This window comes from Centrocercus urophasianus, unplaced genomic scaffold, assembly GCF_019232065.1.
Source record: "Centrocercus urophasianus isolate 14NV4802_14NV808 unplaced genomic scaffold, USGS_Curo_1.0 seq_12, whole genome shotgun sequence".
Lineage (NCBI taxonomy): Eukaryota > Metazoa > Chordata > Aves > Galliformes > Phasianidae > Centrocercus > Centrocercus urophasianus.
In genome coordinates, this window is record NW_024884364.1 from 5,050,633 (window position 1) to 5,069,914 (window position 19,282).

The 19,282-nt window shown below is 48.1% G+C and overlaps 1 protein-coding gene across 1 annotated transcript in view; it reads left to right on the forward strand.

The window, feature by feature from the left end:
• The first annotated feature begins 5,065 nt into the window (after nucleotides 1–5,065).
• ARHGAP31 (Rho GTPase activating protein 31) overlaps nucleotides 5,066–19,282 on the forward strand; it is a 57,143-nt gene continuing 42,926 nt past the window's right edge. The window contains exon 1 of the mRNA XM_042810307.1: nucleotides 5,066–5,794. Within this exon, the coding sequence (XP_042666241.1) occupies nucleotides 5,695–5,794 (100 nt within the window). The 5' untranslated portion in view covers nucleotides 5,066–5,694. The remainder of the gene's footprint in view (nucleotides 5,795–19,282) is intronic.

Genomic DNA, 19,282 nt, shown 5'->3' on the forward strand with positions numbered 1-19,282 from the left:
GTAATGAATTGCTGTTTTTGTGGTTAATCCACAACTTCTTTCTCCCAGTGCAACAGGCAGACCTGTTAATAAGAGGGTGGGAATACAGGCAGTGGAGAGGATGCTGGTGCCAGTGTTCTCTGAGTGGCTGTAGCTGTGCTAACCAGAATTTCTAAGCATTGGGATCTCTGTTGTGTTCTAGCAGTGCTGTTGATTGTCAGAACTGAATGTGGGAGAGACTAAATAGTTTCTTTTTCAAATGGTATAGACCTCTAGTTCTACAGATCTCTCATTTCTGCTAGAACAGTGCCTATACGTAAACACTGGTGAAATTCCTAGAACCAGCGAGATACAAATGTGAAGGAAAAGATACTGAAAGTCATCTGCTCTCTTTTAGGCTGTAGTATAGCAGTTGGACACAGTGATTAAGCAACGGATGTCTGAAGTGATAGACAGACAGGATTTTCTTTCCATGTTATGTTTTCTCAGCTCCTAGAGATGCTGGCTATGCTTGAGATCCTGGTTATCACCTGTACTCACGGGCTGGTAGCACATGAGGAGTGATGGGATTCCATTTAAAGTATTTTCCACATTCATAGATGCTGTCAATTGGCTTTTTGCTTTCCTATAGACTCACACAGTAGCTTTAAGGAAGTTGTTCAATTACTGTAGGCCTCTTTGCTTACTTAACTGGGGAAAATCGGTATTATACAAAGTGTGGGATGATCTCCTTGAGACCAGCCCTTTGGAGAAGGACTTGGGGGCCCTGGTAGACGAGAAGCTGGACATGAGCCAGCAGTGTGCACATGCTGCCTGGAAAGCCAACTGTGTTCTGGGCTGCATTAAAAAAGGGGTGGCCAGCAGGGAGAGGGAGGGGATTGTTCCCCTCTACTCAGCTCTTGTGAGGCCCCATCTGGAGTACTGCGTCCAGGCCTGGGGCCTCCAGTATAAGAAGGACGTGGAGCTCTTGGAGCAGGTCCAGAGGAGAGCCACTAAGATGATCAGAGGGCTGGAGCACCTCTCCTATGAGGAAAGGTTGAGGGAACTGGGATTGTTTAGCTTGGAGAAGAGATGGCTCCAGGAAGACCTCACTGTGGCCTATTTGAAGGGAGTTTATAAACAGGAGGGGGAACGCCTGTTTACAGTGGTGGATAGTGATAGGACAGGGGGAATGGTTTTAAACAGAGGCAGGGGAGGTTTAGGTTAGAGATTAGGAAGAAGTTTTTCTCACAGAGGGTGGTGATGCAATGGAACAGGTTGCCCAAGGAGGCTGTGGATGTCCCATCCCTGGAGGCATTCAAGACCAGGCTGGATGTGGCTCTGGGCAGCCTGGTCTGGTGGTTGGTGACCCTGCACACAGCAGGGGGGTTGAAACTAGATGATCAATGGTCCTTTTCAACCTAGGCCATTCTATGATTCTGTGATTCTATGATTCTATGAAAAAAAGGCGGCCAAAAAATTCCCATGTTAGTGGGAATGCTCATTTGCATTGAGGCAATATGTTGAGGAATCACCTCTCTCCGTGACGTGCTGCTTTGCTTGTACTCAGCACAGGGCTGCCTCTTTCATGTTATCCAAAAACTGCTGGCAAGATTCTTATGAGAGGGCATGTGTGTTTGGAATGGCTCCATGGAATGAAGTTTGTTGCCTTCCTGCCTCACTGAACTTATCTTTGGTAAGATGCTTGGAGAAGGCTCAGAGCACATCTCTGAGAAGGAAGCCTTTGCTAGCTGTTTGTCTGGCCCGGTAGAGTTTTTCTCTGAACGTTTTCTGTATAATACTATTGCATATTATTGCACTATCAATGGAGTTTTGCACTGGGAAACATAAAGCTTTCTATAATGGTTTTCATATTGTTTAAGTAAAGAGCAATTAGAGTCCCCAGTCAAGAATTAGAGGTCCTCTGTGCTAGATGCTGTACAAACACAGAATGAAGCAACCATCACCGTTCAGGCAAGTTTATGGTCTGAGCAAGGGAGTAAAAAAGGCAAGTAAAACTAAGGGAATAGGAGGATTTAGGAATCAGAAGCGGTAGGTGCCTTGTGGCAAGGGGAGCCCCAGATCTGTGCTCTGATGGGCACCAAAGAAACAAAAGCCTCCACACCAGCCTTTAGGCTTCACAATGTGATGGGAGTAGGCAGGAAACCCAGATGGAGAGGGGCAGGGGAGGAAAGAGTGTGCAGAAGGGAGGGGAGGGAGGTTGAACTGGCGTGTCAGGGTCTAACAATGACCCGTCTGTGTCAGGAAAACAGTCGTACTCAGCAAGGCTATTTTTAGGGGAATCCACCCCCTGGTCCTTCCATTCCCCCCCACCCCCAGCCGCCCTTTTGTGCTGCGCGGCGCCTGGAAGGTTGGTAAAGATTTCAAAGCCATGGGTAGGGAAGAGCTCCACACGATGGAGGAAACGCAGTGGGGAGGGGAGAGGTGGGTGACCAGAAATAGCATGCGTGAGGCCTCTGCAACAGGCTGGGCCTGGAGGAGGAGAAGCCTCATGGCCAAGGCTGCTCCCCAGGCTCTCTGGCTGCTTCTGTGATTACAAACACCCCACCTGTGTGGATGAGGCAGAGCACTGTCATTACCCATGCCATGTTAATCCGTACACACGTGTGGGCTTGCAGGCCAAAGAGTGAGCACACTGTTGGTAGGGAGGTGGCCCACCAGCCCACCTTCATGCCATCATGCTGTCTGTAAATTCCTGTGAGAGCTCCTGCTTGGCTTGGTATTGTTTTTATTTGGCAGACTCACTTTTTTTTCCCCCTTCTGTTTTTTTAAAGTGGGATAAAAATTACCCCATTTTTTTGCCAGCTGTTTCAGCTTTGGACTCCTTTTTATCTTTCCATGCATCTGGCCCAAGCTCTTTTCCTCTCTGGCTTTACCATGCTTTCATCTGAGAAAGCTTTTCCAGGAGGGATACTGAACTATATCTTAACCCCACTGATCACCCCAGCTATTGCAGACTTCCCTGCCTCCCAGACTGCACAAATCCAGGCATTTTATTTTTTCCTCTGTGGAGGAGAACATTGCCTCTTTCCCTCAGAAAAATCCCCTGGCTCGGCACTGATTTCAGGCTGTGATATGAAATGCTTAGTTTGTAAAGCCTCCCTTGTTTGGTTCTCACTTACCTTGCCTGACCTCCTCCTCCCAGCCTGGGCTCTCCGGGCAATCCCTTCTGTCCTCGTGTTGAACCTTGTCCTGCTGCAACACAAGCCACCCTCATGGCCCAGCTTCTTCTGGTGATCCTCACATCAGGGCATGACTCCGCTTTCACACTGCCTACCCCCACAGCGTTTTGGACTTTGAAGAAGATGACATGGTGATTTCCAGTGGTGTAGCTTCTCTGGGTCTCAGCATCATGTGAGATGTCAGTGACAGGATGTGCTTCCCACAAAAAGGGCAAGGAGATGGGTTTCTTTTCCTACAGAAGACGGCCAGGCGAGACACCCAGCTCTGAGTGTCCTGTTGTCTGTCTGACCCATTGGAAGCCTTGGCAGGCAGGCAGGATGTCCTGTGGCACGCGATGGGCCTGGCGGCATGTTGTTACAGGGAGAGATCCTGACGTGAGGTGCTGGGAGAATCCCAGGATAGATTCAAGACATTTTGAAGTGTTGTGTGGGCTTGGAGGGTTCCTGAGAACAGCCATCGGGCTTGTGGAAAGAACTCAGGAGCAGGAGGGTGGGAGCTGACAGGCAAGATACCTTCTCTCCGATACCCTTCTACAAATCATCTTTCAGTCAGCCAGCTATAAAACAGGGATACTGGTGATAATTACAATGATAAGCTGCACAATAGGATTTATAATTGCTCAAGGTCCTTCACTAGGACTGGTGGAGTTTCTCCTCACATGCAATGTGATAACATTCAGCCTTTTTGAGGAATAATTAAAAAAAAAAAAAAAAAAAAAAGTCACCACATAAAGGGACAGAAACTGAAAGGATTTTGGCAGCAGAAGGATTGCAATGGAAATTGGTTTATCTGAGAAACATTGTCAAAAGCTTGTCAGAAGGGGTGTGGGCCTGTGGGAGGAGGCCGGATTTCTGTGCTGGTGGGAGTTGAGGCAGGAGGGATTTTGAGGGAGTCCATTGCACTGTTTCCTGGCCAAATTTCCTTAAACAAACAAACAAACAAAAACAAACAAACAACAACAACAAAAACTTATTGGACTGATTATAGCTGTTTTTTAGTGAAAAGCTGCAAGGAGCTGTTTTTGTTGGTTCATTTTCCACCAAGATCCACAGAGTGTTCTATGGCATGGGGCAAGAAGGGAGCAGCGAAACTCTTGGAGAGCAAGTTTTGCCTCCCTTTATGGAGCATGCATCCCATTGGCATCCCCAGCCCTGGAAGGAGCTCTGAGTTTCTGGGAGAGAAAATACAGGGAAAGAGTAAGGGACTGCTCTTACAAAATATGTGTAACGAAGTGAGGTGTTGGATGGGTGCAGGAGCTGGTGCACATGGAAGAGGTGCTCCTTGACACTCCTGGGTGATGCAGCTTCCTGGCTCTGAACCTCTTCTTCAGCAAAGGGCAGCTTTCTCTGAGAGCTGACTGTACAGCACAGGAACGGCATCTGTTTCTGCTTGCCGAGAGCCAGGGAGGAGGGAGGATGGTTCCCGCCTCTCCGTCTTTCGTTTCCCAACTTTCTGCTCCCGTCTCATGCTTTGCCAATCCCAGCCCATGCCTCTAGAGAGGAAGGCATACCCTGAAGGGACAGAGCCACGGTGGAGGGATGCCTCGGAATGAAGGAACTGGCCAGAGGTGGCAGGGATCTCTTGGCCGCCCCTCTCAGGCCTTTTTGGTGCTGAGCCTCGGCAGCGCAGGAAGCGCCCGACCGCGGGCCTCAGCAGTGCCGAGGGAGCTGTGATTTCCTCCCTCAGCCCGTTATCTGCCCATGGCCAGGGCAGGCTTTCCCTCTTCCTCCCCCGTCCTCCAGCCCCTCGTTGCCTTTCCTCAGCCTCTCGCTCACAAACGCACTTTACTGCCAAAAAAACGTCCTCTGCATCCCTCCACCTCCCCCTCCCGCTCCGCTCCTCCTCGGCGAACTTCCTTTCAGCATTTTTTTCAGCTGGATAATCCTAGGATTTGTCAAAGGCGGGAAAGGAGGGAGAGCGGGCGAGGGAGTCAGGACAGGAAGCTGGTTTCTCATTCCTCCCGCTGTCCGACGGCAGGAGGAGGGGAAGGGGGGGAGCCAGCGAGGAGCCTCGCACAGGCTCTTCCCCAGTCCCTTTCCATTAGCCCGCAGGAGGACCCGCTCTCCTCCAAAAGCTGGGAGAAGGAAGACCAGAGCGGGACGCTTGCGGCTGGCGGCAGCGACAGCCTGGCTGAGGAAACCCAGAAGGGTGACTGCAGAGCGTCCCAGGGCTGCTCTGAGGGACAGAAGTCCACACTGCCACCACTGCCTGCCCTCATCTTCACCAGCTCGGATGCGGGCACCCGTCCACAAGCCGCTTCCCCTCGATGCGAAGCCTTCCGGGAGTGAGCTATGATCGCTGCTGGGCAGCCTCCTTGCACCCTGACCTTCCCCTGCCACCAGAGCAGCCCAACATCTGGTGGGGATTAATGTTGATTTCTCTGTCCGGACGCCGTGTGGGACCCCCGATGCTACCTCCCAGGAGCGGGACGCGGGCGGTGGTCTGAGAAGAGCCAGTTTTTGTCGCCCCGCACCAGGCCAGGGGCTGGGGGGGAAGGCAGGAGGGGGGTGAACCTCTTTTGGGACTAACCTCATGAAGAACAAGGGAGCCAAGCAGAAACTCAAGAGGAAGGGAGCCGCAAGCGCATTCGGCTGTGACCTGACGGAGCATCTGGAGAGCTCTGGGCAGGATGGTAAATGCCTCTTTATTCTTACTCTGGTTGTAGATGAGTAGAATGCGCATCCACAGTTTTGGGATTTAGTTTTTGTTGGCGGGACTGGAAACTGAACCTTTCTCAAAGGTGAGGGGTAAGCAACCTGGATCTGTTTTATCTGTGGGAAGTGGAGTCACTGCCCAGGCACTCACAATGAATGAACAAGTGGAGGATTGCTGTGGTGATGCGCCTGCATGGGTCTTGTTTGAGAAGCACGGTTTGTAGGGATGAGGGTGTGCCAGTGAGGACACAAATGGCCCATGCACATTGTGATGCCCTCTCCCATCCCCTTGGCCTTGGAGAAGGCAGGCATTAGGGAGCTGGACTTGCAGAGGAATGTTGCCCCACTCAAATCCAATATTCCTGAAGACTGTGGGACAAGAGCGCAGCAGGACCTGTAGAGGGGCTGGGGACTTCCCATCTGCCCGTCCTTCGTTCCATGTCCCATATTGTCCTTTTCCTGGGGGACTGAGGCAGGACAGAAGCTGGAGGTGGTGCAGGGCTGGGTGTGAGGTGTGAGGGGCAGCTGAGCTAACATTTTCACTGCTCTGCCTTCTCTCTTTCCCTCTTCTCCTCCTCCTCCCGACCGCTGTGCTTCCAGATATGAGATCGAAACATGGTAGTCAGATAAGAGGTAACTGTGATAAGATTAGAGGGTCCTCAGCTGGAAGCAGTCAGTCTTGGTTGTGGGAGGATGCACGGTGATTTTTCCATAAGGTTGGAGGATGAGAGAAGCAGCAGAGAGTTTGACTTATGGAATAAGGAAAGATAAATACACGCCTGTTCCCATCCCTGATGTTAGTACTCTGTGCCAGTTGGAGTCAGTTAACTTACCGATGTCAGGCTGCTCTGCGCAGGAGAGCTTCCAACAGCAATGTCGGTGCTGTGCAAGCAGGGCTGTACAATCAGGTCTTTCATTTGCTGATGAGCATGGCTGATGGAGTGAGGGGAGGAATGGCACTGGCAGCGGGATGGACTATATAGTGGATGTCCTTTCCACGGCACTGGGAAGAGGACAGAACATATATCACTGAGATAAACCGTTATAGACATGCATTTATTCGGGTATGGGGGAAAGCCAGTCATTCAATTTCATTGAGAGCTGACAGTAACAATTACCGTATCCTTTAACTTATATAGCTCTTAATGGCCACTGAATCGAAACAGCCAGAATAACAGACTTAATGAACTGATATTGCTTTGGCAGTGCAAGATAGAGCTAGATAAACCCCACTCAGTGCTTATGTGAGCGGCAGTGGTGGAGGGACAATTTACAGCTGTTTACAGAAACACTGAGAAAGAGCATGGGGAAGGCAGGTACAGGCAGTATATTCAGCTGGAGCATCAAGGGGGACTTTTAAGGCTGAGACATAATTACTGCAGCTGAAATTATGCCAGAACAGCAAACTTTATTACCAGAAACTCCGCAGTTCTTTAAAATTGTTTGTTTGGGTGCAAGAAAGAAGGGCATTGTCTCATCTGTGGGATGGTTCACAGTGCCAACCTACTTCTCCCTCAGAGTTGAGGAGAACCAGGGAGGACGTGAAGTTCCTTTCCCTTTGTACAGTGCTGCTATTTGCTGAATAGCACATCCCATGGCCCAGTGCTGTGGGATCCAGAAATGAAAGACTTGGTTGTTAGAAGTTTACTGAGAAGTAAGTTGTGTTGGATCGGTAGGAATGTGACCAAGAGTGCCAAGGTGGCCTTTTGGGAAGAAATGAACATTCAGATGTCACCAGCACGTCGTGAATTTGCAACCTGTACTTTATGAAACAAAATCTGAAGAGCAATAGAGCATGAGACATAGCTGGTTTGGGGATAGTTATATTGTCCTGCCTGTTCTCAGAGACAAGCCAGCACTTCTGTAGGCAGAGGTTTTCTCACAGATGCAAAACACTCTGCTTTATGTGTGTTTAATTGGTGGAAGCAGGCTCTGTTCGTTCCCTGCTTGGAGGCAGTTCTGGTACCTGTCTGCTCATGGAAGCTGGCAGCTGAGGATGGGGAGAGCATGTCAGCTGCTCTCCAGGAAAGGGTTTGCTGTGGATCTTTGTGAAAGCAGGTTCTAGCACAGCCAATTCAATCTGGCTTTTTCCCTCGGGATTAGCTGTTACAGACAGGGGGTGCTGCACTGCGCGCTTGATGCTCTGTGGAGGAAATGCACAACTTGAGCTCCTGCATGCTTGTGGTTGTAGAAGAGCGGCTTGTGCTTTCTGCAAGGACCTTAGTCCCTGTGTCCCTGCCAAATTCCAGTGGAGAGAGTTATGTTCTGCTTAAGGTATCAGCATTTCCTCTCCTGTCATTTAACTCTTTAATAACTAGCCGTGGTCTGCATCAGAGATGGCTGCATTTCAATGGAAGGTGGTGAGATCCCACTGTTTCCTGATCAGATGAGCTGAGCCCAGTGTAGTGAGCCTAGTAATGAGCTTTATGATAATACAGTGAAAGCTGTGTCAGACTTAGAAAGTATTTAAGAGTGGTGTAGAGGTAAATTCTTCAGCAGGTTCAGTGGGGTAGTTCAGGAGATTACAGACTGTTAGCCCTACAATGACTCTTCAGACCTGACCCAGCTCAGTGATGTGGGCAGATGTTGTTGTCTGGCGGCTGGTTTGAAGCTCGGCTGCCTTGAATTTACCACATTTCAAGTCAGTTCCTGTCACTGCTGCGTTTGACCCTACTTGGCCTTTTCCTGCCAGTGGTCTAGACACAGAGAGTTGTTGTGCTCCTTATGGGGGCCGGCTGTTATCAGTGCTCCCAAGCATCTGTAGTCATGAGTCAGGCCACAAAAATCATGAGATGAAAAAAAACCAGTGCTGGACTTCTTAACTGCTTTCTGTTTTCTGAAACTTCAGTGCACATCTGAGTTATGTTTTCAGGTCTTTCTGTTGGCAAGAGGGCTAAATCTCTACTGAAACATTTCATCGTGTCAGACTTTGTTAAAGTGTTGTACTGCTGCAATGGATCTAGAGAGTTATTAGCCCTGAAGGGTTAACATTAGAGCCTTATTTTGGCCTCTTGATAACCATCTAGGTGTCCAGCGGGCAAAAGTACGTAGTGCTTCTGCTGAATTCAGTGGGAGCCACATGTTGGGACCCCAGTTTCCTTAATGACAACTATTTTATAGTGATGGGTGGGCCAGTAGAGAATAGGTGACGCAAGGCTGTGCACAAACCTTAACTGACGCGAGACATTCTGATCTGCTTAAGAAAATAGTCAGAAACAATAGTCTTGCTTTTGGGCATATCACAGAATGTTTCAAGAGAGGGCTGAAAAGCTGTTAAAATAAGAGGAACTAAGAAAAATTGAGATTAATACTACCAGTACTTCTAATGTGGAAGACTCAAACTGGGTTACGAGGTACTCAATCAGGTACAACTTCCATTCTTTTTAAACAGCAACGACTGCAGCATCTATAAAAATAGGATTGTGCTGGTAAAAGACAGTCTGTTCTTTTGCATTGGAATCACTCCTGACTCAGATCTGCCTTTGCATCATTTGTTTAGAGCCACATAGGTCTCAGAAAAAGGCTGAGTCGTTCTCTTCCATCTTAGTATGATGGGCAAGGATAGGCTATCAGGACAGCAAAAGCCAAAAGCCTCAGACTAGACACCTTATTCTCAGCCTGCAGGTCTGATTGGCACATCCTAGTCTCCCCCATCAGCCATTAATAATGGTGTCAGTGTACCCCTCTGTGTTTTGCTGCACATCTGTTTCCTGCCTGATGTTGTCTGGTTGGGAAGCAATGAGCTCAGCTTTTCCCCTTAACCCCCTCCCACACTCCCTGCAGCTCCCACAGTGGCACCCAAGCACTTTCTGTCACTCTGCCCAGCACTGGTAATTGCCTTTGTTGTTTGCTGCAGAAATAGGGCCACTTCACTGGAGGAGCTTTGAAACCACCAGCCCCCTCATACTCTCCTTGCTATGGCCAAGCTCGTGGCCAGCCAGCATCATTCCCTGGAAGGGAGCTGTGCTTTGCAAATGTAGCACAGGGAGACGTTATCAGCTTTTGCAGAGTCTGCTCCTGCCTTGTCACAGCTGCATTTGAATGAAAGTATGAAAAGTTTTCATTTAGATCTAGTGGTCTCATAAAAATGTAGAGGTTCTGGCTGGCACTAGTTCCCCAAATTCTAACAGCTTTAGAGAGCCGCAGCAGGTCAAGACATTACTAGGGGATTGGCACGGATTTCTGAGGGGAAACAGTAACAATAATTCAATGGTAATAAGTTTGTCCAAGGAAAGGTGGCCCTGGGTGCTCTCTGACTGGTTTGGGACAGCGTTGCCTGGTTCTGATGCAGTGTATTTCATGGTGAAACTGCCTTGTCTGAGCTCAGACAGATGAGAGCTGCCACTCGGGAAGAAAGTTTGCTTTGAGGACAGGCTCCCTTTGGAGCCAGCCCTCAAACCTGCAGCCCAGATGTGGAGCAACTTTTCTGGGTCATAGGGCTTTCCTTCCTCATGTGTGCAGCTGCGTGTTTCTGGGATAGGAGCAGGCGGGGCTGAGCATGGGTATGTGCAAAAACCATAGCACACATAGGTGTGTAGCAGCTGGTGTGTGCTTTTACCTAATGCTGTTGAACATCTAAGATTTACCCCATGTCACAGCATGAATTTCTGGGCTCCAAAGTGGAATTAGATGCTGCAGAATTACTTTGCCAGAAAAGATGCATTTGTGTCTGCTTACTTTATTTCTTTTCAAGCTGCTTCTTGTGTTGACATATTGAAGTGAATGCATGCCCTTGCTTTTGATTAGGTGCTTTTGGTTAGTGATGCATGCAGAAAGGCCTGGGAAAACTGCTGAAGGATCATTAATGGCGATGTGGAGGAAAAAGACAAGGCCATTATTTTAAAGTCTCCTTGGTAAAATGAAAACGCCACATGCTCGTTTAATCTACTGCAGAAGAATGAAGAGCTGCCTTCATCCCGCTCTTGAAATTAGAAACTGTGGCACTGGGGAGTTCTGTCTGAAGGACTGATCTGAAAAGAAACCTTTCTCTCTTTTTGCAGACAGGTTGCTCTCAATCCAGATCAGCTCCCTGACGCACATCGTTCTGGGCTATGCAAACGCTGCTTGTCACCTGGTGTGGGAAGAAGTAGCAGGGGCTGGGAGGAGAAGGGGACAAGCAAAGCCTCTTTGGGTTGGCTGGAAAGGCACTGGATGTGCTGCTGCAGTCTGCTCTGCATTTCCCACTGCTGATGGACCAAGCAGCCTCATGACTGGTGCCTGCTCCAGGTTGGGAATGTGACGTCTGCATATTAAGGCTGCATCCCCTCATCTTCGTGATGGGAGCCAGCAGGATAGCCTGGTTCTGAAAGTAGAGGCAAAAGAAAAGGATGAGCACATGAATCGGAGGTGGGCTAGGGCCACCATTCCAGGGTGCAAGGCACGTGTAGAGGACAGAGAGGTGAGATGCTGTGCTGTCAAAACGGAGAGTGCAGGGGGAAAACTGTTAATAACAGAGTTTGCTTTTCTCCACCCACTCTCACAAGCGGAGCATCATGTTATGGGTCCCAGACATCAGCCTCTATGGCAACAAAGTGAGAGCAGCAAGACATTGGGAACAACGGGAGCAGGAGCCATCTGTCTGCTTCTGCTGCTCCACTGTTCCTCCTTGCTTTGGACGATGTTTGTGTTACTTCCTCAATCTGTTTCTGGTTCCTGAGAACTGGAGATTTGTGTCCCTGTGGCATGGTGTTACTGCAGTTAAGCATTCTTATCGAGCTCAGCTCCTTGCTCTGTATTGACTTTTCGTTGTTAGCTCTGTTATTAGCAGAGAACTCTTCCATGCTGCTTCCTGCTTTCCCTTTCCCTCCTCGAGCACTGTGGGAGGCACACGTGTCATCTACATGCACTGAGCCCCGCTTTGACCCGGCCTTCTCCCCCATGCTTGGTGAACAGTGTGAATCATGTCTTCCCTTCAGATCCTAGATGAGAAAATGTATTTTGATTCAGCAGATGCTTTCTCTTTGTTGGTGACAGCTGATTTCATCTGGATGTGGGGCAGCAAGGATCTCAGTGCCTGTGATGTGACAGCTTGCAGTGGCTCAAGCAAATACCCATGGTGGATGAAACGCTGGAACTGCATGAGGTGAATGTGTAACACAGCTGGTGTAGGTGTGAGAACAAGCGATCTGAATGATCTCAGCACTCAGTTCTAAAGTTTTCATTGTGGGCCTGGTTCTGCTTTGGAGAGTCTGTTGCACCCATAGCTCAGATTTTGCATATATGACACCGTTTTACAGCAGCAGCATTTGCTGGCAGTCAGAGCTGTGTCAAAGACATATGATTCAGTGTTTCTCTTTTAATAGTATTAGGGGAAATGAAAACAGCCCCGTCGCCAGCAGCATATCCATCCTGCTGGGTGTGAGGTGAGGTGGCTGTCTCATTGGCCACCCATGTCACTTCTTAGACCACATCTCTGATCTGTGTCAGATGTTGTTTCCCTACATGTGAAGCACAAATTGAGGCTGACTAAAAGGAGAGAACTACCGGTGTCTGCCTCCAGTCTTGAACCACCAGCAGGGGTTGGGTAAACTTGTGACTTTGACACAGCAACCTGTGTGTGGACATGGTGCTCAGGGTCAGGGTTTAGTGGTTGTGTTGGGTTGATGGCTGGACCTGATGATCTTAAGGATCTTATCCACATTATTCTAGATACCTAGCACAAGATCAAAGCTGCTGACTGGCTCCACTGATAGTTATTTTAAGGGCAACTTTCCATCCATTCCCAGGGCCTCAAGCCCCAGTTGTCCTTTGTTAGTATGCCAGAACCTTCAGCTTCTCTGCTGATAACTTCAGTGGATGTGTTTTGCATTGTCAACAAAAAAAAATCTGCAGCATGTTTACAATGGACATGGACAGAACAGAGCAACATAAATTGAATTTACTCTGGAATTAAATAATGTGGGGCAACTGTGCTGACTGTATTATTAACTTTCATATGTAATTCAATAATGTAACCCTCTGTTTTCTATATTTATCTGAAGCCACAAGCAGACTTTCTGGTATTCTGCACCAGTGTGACAGCAGATGTGCAAGTGCCTACCACGGGTTTGAGACTGATCTTGCTGTCACAGTTGTAGCCATTGCATATAATGAAGTTCAGGACACTGATACTAAACTTCAGCCTCACTAAAGAGCAAAACCAATGCTTTGCTGTATGGGAATGAGGAGTAGAGTCTCTAACCCTACAAGCCTTTTGACTTGCACCACTGATACAGATAGTGATGTCCTCTTCTGCCTCCCCTCTTGCATTAAGCATGATGACAGCTGGATTGGATTCCCAGTTCCCATCCCAGTAGAGACTTCTCTTGCTCTTAACAAAAGAGCAACAGAAAAGAAAGAGCAAAACACACACCTTTTGCATTTTGTTGCCGGTCCCCTGTTTGCAAAGAGAAGCTTAGCCTAGGTTCAAAGCAGCCTGCCTCTATCCTGGTGCCAGCAGCTGTGACAGCCTCAGTTCCCAGCAGTGCTGGGTTAGCTGGATGGATTTGGACTTAGGTAAACTTATGTGCATGTGGAAAGCAGCAAATGTGACAACGGCACTGAGTGGGACTTGCTCCATGAAGTCCTTGTCTTTCCTCTATGGGGTGCCTAGAGCTGGACTCAGTGCACCAGACATAGCCTCACCAGTGCTGAGCAGAGGGCAAGGATCACCTCCCTCCACTTATTATTAGGTAATGCTTTTCATGGTTTTTCTAATGTTCCTAGTAATGTGCATGGTTTCTGTCAGAAATTGGCCTTGGCCTCCCAGCACAGGCTGAAAATGCAGCTGGGGCAGTACTGAGCATCCTTTCTGCTCTGGTTAATACTAAAAATGAATTACCTTTTCAGAAAGAAGCCCTGTTCGTTAATGCTTTCTGCAGTCTTGCTGCTGGCCAGCTTGAGCAACTCAATGTATGCTTTTTGTAATAGGCTGATATGCTGTATCTTATGAAAGCTGTGCATGCCTTGGCTTAATAGAATGCCACAAACAGTGCTGCAAGGCAGCACATCATCCTCAGGTGTAGACCCATGGAGGTGGAAAGCTGGGGACTGGTGTCTTACTTGTTCTTCTGCCAGTGGCTGTGTTGTGTGCCCTGCTCCAGCACAAAGACTGGGCAGGGCTGGGAACGTGTGTGTCCCCATGCAGGATGCTCAGCTGTGGCTGCTGTTCTCACAAATATGCCCTGAGCAGCTGAGCTGGGTTCACGGCCATTTATCTCCTCCTCCTCTTTGCTCTCTTCTACACTCAAGGCTCAGCTAACTAAATGTCTTTGGAAATGCTATTATCTTTTGTGCTCTCTGGAGCCAAGAGCAGCTTGAAGATTTATCATCTGGAACAGGAGGCTTTGTTTAGTTCTGTAAAGCATAGAACAGTTAAAGAAAGAACAAAAACTAACCCCCAAACAAAATGGAAAACTCTCTCTGCATCTCATGTCCTTACTCTGCTTTCTTCCACCTAGAATGGTGTGTGCATTTGCTTTTGTAATGTGATTAAATACTGTCAGGTGGCTAAATGGTTAGAGGAGACGTACCTGCATCTCTAAAACAGGGAATGAGCATCCAAAAGGCCAGGGGATATTCCTGCTCTAACTCTGCTGTGTAACTGGTTTCCCACAGATGACAGACAGGAGATTGGCTCAGGATCTCTGGTACAAACTTCATGCAGAGAATATCACTGTGGTTTTCACCCGACACAGCAGCATCAGTGCTGCCTTTTTTACCTGAAAGGTGCTGACATGCTCACAAACTGTCCCTAAATGTGGGGTGCAGGGCACAGAAGGCAAGATCCAGTCTAGAGAGAGCTCTGCAATGCTCACTGCCTCTATCCCTTGATTAATAAAAAATGCAAAAATAGCAAACCCAAAACACTAGAAGGAAAAGGCCAGGTCTGCTATCCTGAATCTGAGTGTTTCAATTGAGATATTCTTGCTGCTGTAAGCGTTCTGCATTTGCCATCTCTGGCAGTGAGTGTGACTGTCTGTCCTACTGCAGACAGGTGGCTTGGAAGCAAGCAGGGCCAACCTGTGTGTAAAAAATCCCTTGCTCCATGTGCACCTCACGCTTGTTTTTCTATTCATCCCTGCACTATCCCTTGTGAAGCTCAGTGGTGCAATGGGAAGATGAGCTCTCCTTCTGGACCCCAAAGCAGCAGATCAGATGAAATAAATAAGCTGTCAGCAGGGCTGAATTGCTTTCTTTCCTTGTGCAGAATGAGAGAGGGGAACAGCTTCACCATTTTGCTCTTTTTATCCTCTCTACTTGCTATAGCATTTGCCTCACCCTTGCTCTGGTCAGGTAATCTCAGATCCACAAGACACTAAATGAGAATGAGCTCTCCCTTGAGATTTATTGCACCTTCTGCTTATAATCAAGCCAGAAAAATAGCACAACAGCCTTCCTTACATAATCCCATTCTCTTTCTTCCCATCCCATTCCAGCTGGAAACCAGAAGTGCAACAAGGTAAAGGAATGAAGCAAAGAAAAAACAAATGGCCCGGATCCTCTGAAGAGATCATGGAGTTGGCTTGAGCTGACAGCTCCAGGTCACAGAGAAGGCAAGGGGGATTCTCCCCTGTTGCTAGAAGTTTTGATTTCCCTTCCTTAACTCTTTAGTTTTCATTTTTTTCTCCTTCCATTCAAATACCTTAATTGCCAGGATGGCAGTATGTACATGTTGCCAAAGTCAATATATCAAGGAACTGTGCCTAAGGCAAGCTTAAGAGCAGTAAACGAGAAGGGATGGTTTTGATCTATTGACTCCATTATTCTTCCTTCCTGGCTCGATTGTGAGTGTCAGTCACACGCTGCTGCCCGGGGTCTGCTATGCAAAGCCACAAAAGAGCTCTAAACCAGGAAATTCAGTTCCAGATCCCAGCAAAGCTTGGATCTGGGGTCCAACCTTGGACTTGGAGGAACCTGGAGGAGGTCCTTCTGTGGCCCTGGATCAGCCAGGCATGGGGACCTGGGCACTGCTATCAAACCTGTTTCAGAGCCGGGGAAGTGTAACAAGTACAAAGCAGGGTTCGGACTTCTAATTAGTCTTTATTTCTAGCCTGCTAAAATACCCATCTGTCACTCCACTTCAATAATGGGATTTGAGAAGATTAACTGGATACTGCTTAGGCTCCTAAACATGACAGCTAAATAAGCATGCTGTTATTCAGCCTCAAGCCTTGCTCGCAGCAATTATAGCCTGAGCAGGTTCACATCTGATTAGTGCTTGCATAGGAATTGCCCAAGAAGGTCTGCTGCAGGCAGGGGGTGATGATTCAGGAGATGGCAAGCACATCCTCTCTCAGCATCTTCTACGGAAAAGCTGCTATTTGGGCACAGAGTAAAACAAGGGCACCAGCCCTTTGCTTTTTAAAAACTTCCAGTTTATCTTTTGTTTTTAGGGAATGGGGACCTTTTCACACACGTACATACTGCACTGCCTCCTTCATTTCCCAAAAGCAATTTCATTTGGAGCCATGGTTTGTTTGGACTCAGTGTCCCATACTGTCATGTAGTGGGGCTCTGCCCAGTTCAACAGCTGCCACCTCCCAGCCCAGAGGTGGATGGAGTAAATCTTGTTTTCGCAGTTTGTGAAATATTTCAGGATATAAGGCACTCATTAAATTATTGATGTTAGCTGTTGGCCACTAAAGAGAGACCTGAACTGCAGCTCTGTAGCCTCTGAAGCTCAGCCCTGCCCTAACAATGGTTCATAGAATCATAGAATCACCAAGGTTGGAGAAGACCTTCAGGATCACCCAGTCCAACCATCCACCTATCACCAGTACCTCCCATTAAACCATGTCCCTCAGTACATCATCTAAATGTTTCTTGAGCACCTCCAGGGACAGTGACACCACCACCTCTCTGGGCAGCCCATTTCAATGCCTGGCCACTATTTCAGAGAAATATTTCCTTATGTCCAACCTGAATCTCCACTGGTGCAACTTAAGGCCATTCTCTCTACTCCTATCACTAGTTACATGGGAGAAGAAGCCAACTCCCACCTTACCACAGCCTCCATTCAGGTAGTTGGAGAGAGCAATAAGATCTACCCCATGCACCTCTTGTGACAGATCGGAACTCACTGCAGGATGGTGCAATGACCTAGCAGGTAGACAATGGGTGACAGCAAGGGTTTTCTTTACAAAACTGTGTACCTGTGAAGGAAATATAAGTGAGAATAGTTAGAAAAAAAAACAAAAACCAACACAGGGAAAAGAGTTGTGCGTTTGCTTCAGAAAAATGGGAAAACTAGGGAAGATGTGTGCCCATATTACTTCAAAGATATTCTAGCTTTTTAGTCTCTGTGGTGACACTTCAGTCCATTATGGAGATGATGGCCATCCCAGCACCCTCCTTCCTGAGGCAGGCTGCATGCTAATGAGCCTGTCCGGCCTGCAGCCTGACAGAGCCATGATTCAGCAGCAAAACAATGTCCAGTTATCCAATTCCAGCAGCATGGGGACAATCTCCAACATGTGGGCTCTGCATAGATGAAAGCTGAGTTCCCAGATCAGAGCTGGAACTGCATTGAACGGGGAAGGAGGTGGAACTCTGTACTGGTGACGTGCCATAGGCTGTGCGCTCCTGACGGCTCAAGGCAGTGAGGATCACCATGGTGGCATCACGTGCCTGGAGATGAGGGCTGCTGGTGCTTCCTTCTGAGCTAGAGACAGGCTTCTGCCCTGATATGTGATGTTTTAGCTTGGAGCAGAGCATGACATTTACTAGCTGACTTCTGCAGTTAGGAGATGGAGAAACAATCCAGCATCTGTCCGAGCTAGCAGAAGGGATTACCTAAACTGGAATTTGGCCAGGATGTTGTCTTTATTTCTGCTAATGTTGCAGAAAAAAGTATTGCTACAAAAACTTTTTGCAAGATTGCAACCTTCATTTTATAGCCACTGATTTAGAAGGGAGTCTATGCTTATAGGGCAGGTTCCTCTGCATGTTGTGGGACATGGCTCGTTACTGGCTTGTGGAAAGGACTGCCCTTACGAGTCACTGGCAGCAATTTCAATTGATTCTGATTTGGAGACCAGGCCCAGCCTTAGGCTGTTGATAGAAGGTGATAATGCATCCAAAGAAACAGCTGGGAGGGGAGGAGTGTGGCAAAGAAACGAAAAATAGACCAGAAGGAATGAATGTGGAAAGGGAATGAGGGCGAAGATGGAATGGAGAAAGCATGTGAGGAAATCTCAATATGCTTGAACTGGAGAAGAGCAAGGTTGGAAAAGCCAGCCTGGCAGCAAAACTGACCATATGGATACTGCCAGTGAATGGGATAAGAGAGAGGACCGTAAGTGGGTGTAAGATACAAAATTCTGGCAGCTTTTCAATGGGGGTAGACCAGATAAACAGCTGGGAATAGTGTTCAGCACCAGCCGCAGTCAGCGAAGGAAGATGCTCACAGAACCAACGGTTCTTGTCCCAAACTCCTCTTCCAGATTCTTATGCAGGACTGATCCAGTAAGAGAAGTGGAGGAATTATGTCTTGCTCCTTTCAACCCCTGAAACAAGCTTGGATTTGAAAAGCAGAGATGCCACTGAGTTACTGCATTGCTAGTGATTCGGTTTTTCATCAGCTCATTGCATTTTTTCATTCTCCCTTTGGTGCCTAATTGATTTTAAAATGAGCTTCATTCTCTGTTCCAGAGTCTATGAGCGTGAGCAACAGCAGCTTTGTCTCGCTTGAATAAGCTTGCAATACTTAATGTTTCAACATGCTCATGCTAGGGGCATGCAGTACATCAGTTCCCTTCGTTTTGGAAGCCTGTGCGATGGTGCTATGAATCAAAACTTCTCCAGTTTTACAGTCTTCAGCAAGTTCCTGCGTTTAGATTGCGCAGCCTTGTACCAGCTTCGGGTCTTGGCCTGACGCCTTGGCTGGGAGCTGCAAAGGCAGAGAACTGGCTGACTTCTACAGCAGCACTGTAGCTATTAAAATGTAAGGAAGTTTGATTAAGCATGACCTCAATGCCTTTTTCCTGCAACACCCCTTCTTGTGTTTGCAATGTGTTTGTTAGTGTCTCAAAGCCCTTAGTACAGCAAGATCCAGCAGACAGAAAGACAAAGAAACACAGCCCAGAAAAGCAACTCCTTGGCATTTGCCTTTGAAGAAACATAGAGCATGAAAGGATTTTTTCTTGCTTCCTCTTGCCTCGCTTCCCCCAATCTTTGTTATTCCCAGCAACGACTGCCTTTATTTATTTGCCTCTTCCCTGATCGCTGGACAGACTGGGGCTTCGGCGGGGAGCAGTCCAGCCCTGCTGCTAGAGAGGGAGAAACAATGGGGCTTTAAGTGGGGTTTCTCCGGGTTCCCAACACAGAACAGTTGCCTCTTTCATGAAGTGCCTGTGGGATGAGCCCGGGATTGCTACACCCAAAGCGTTTCCATGCTGCAGTGGCTCTCCGCAATGAAATGCTGCTGAGAACACTGCCTGCAGCGCCCCGAGCTACTGGGGTGTCCAGTGTGAGAGCCTCTTTCTTCC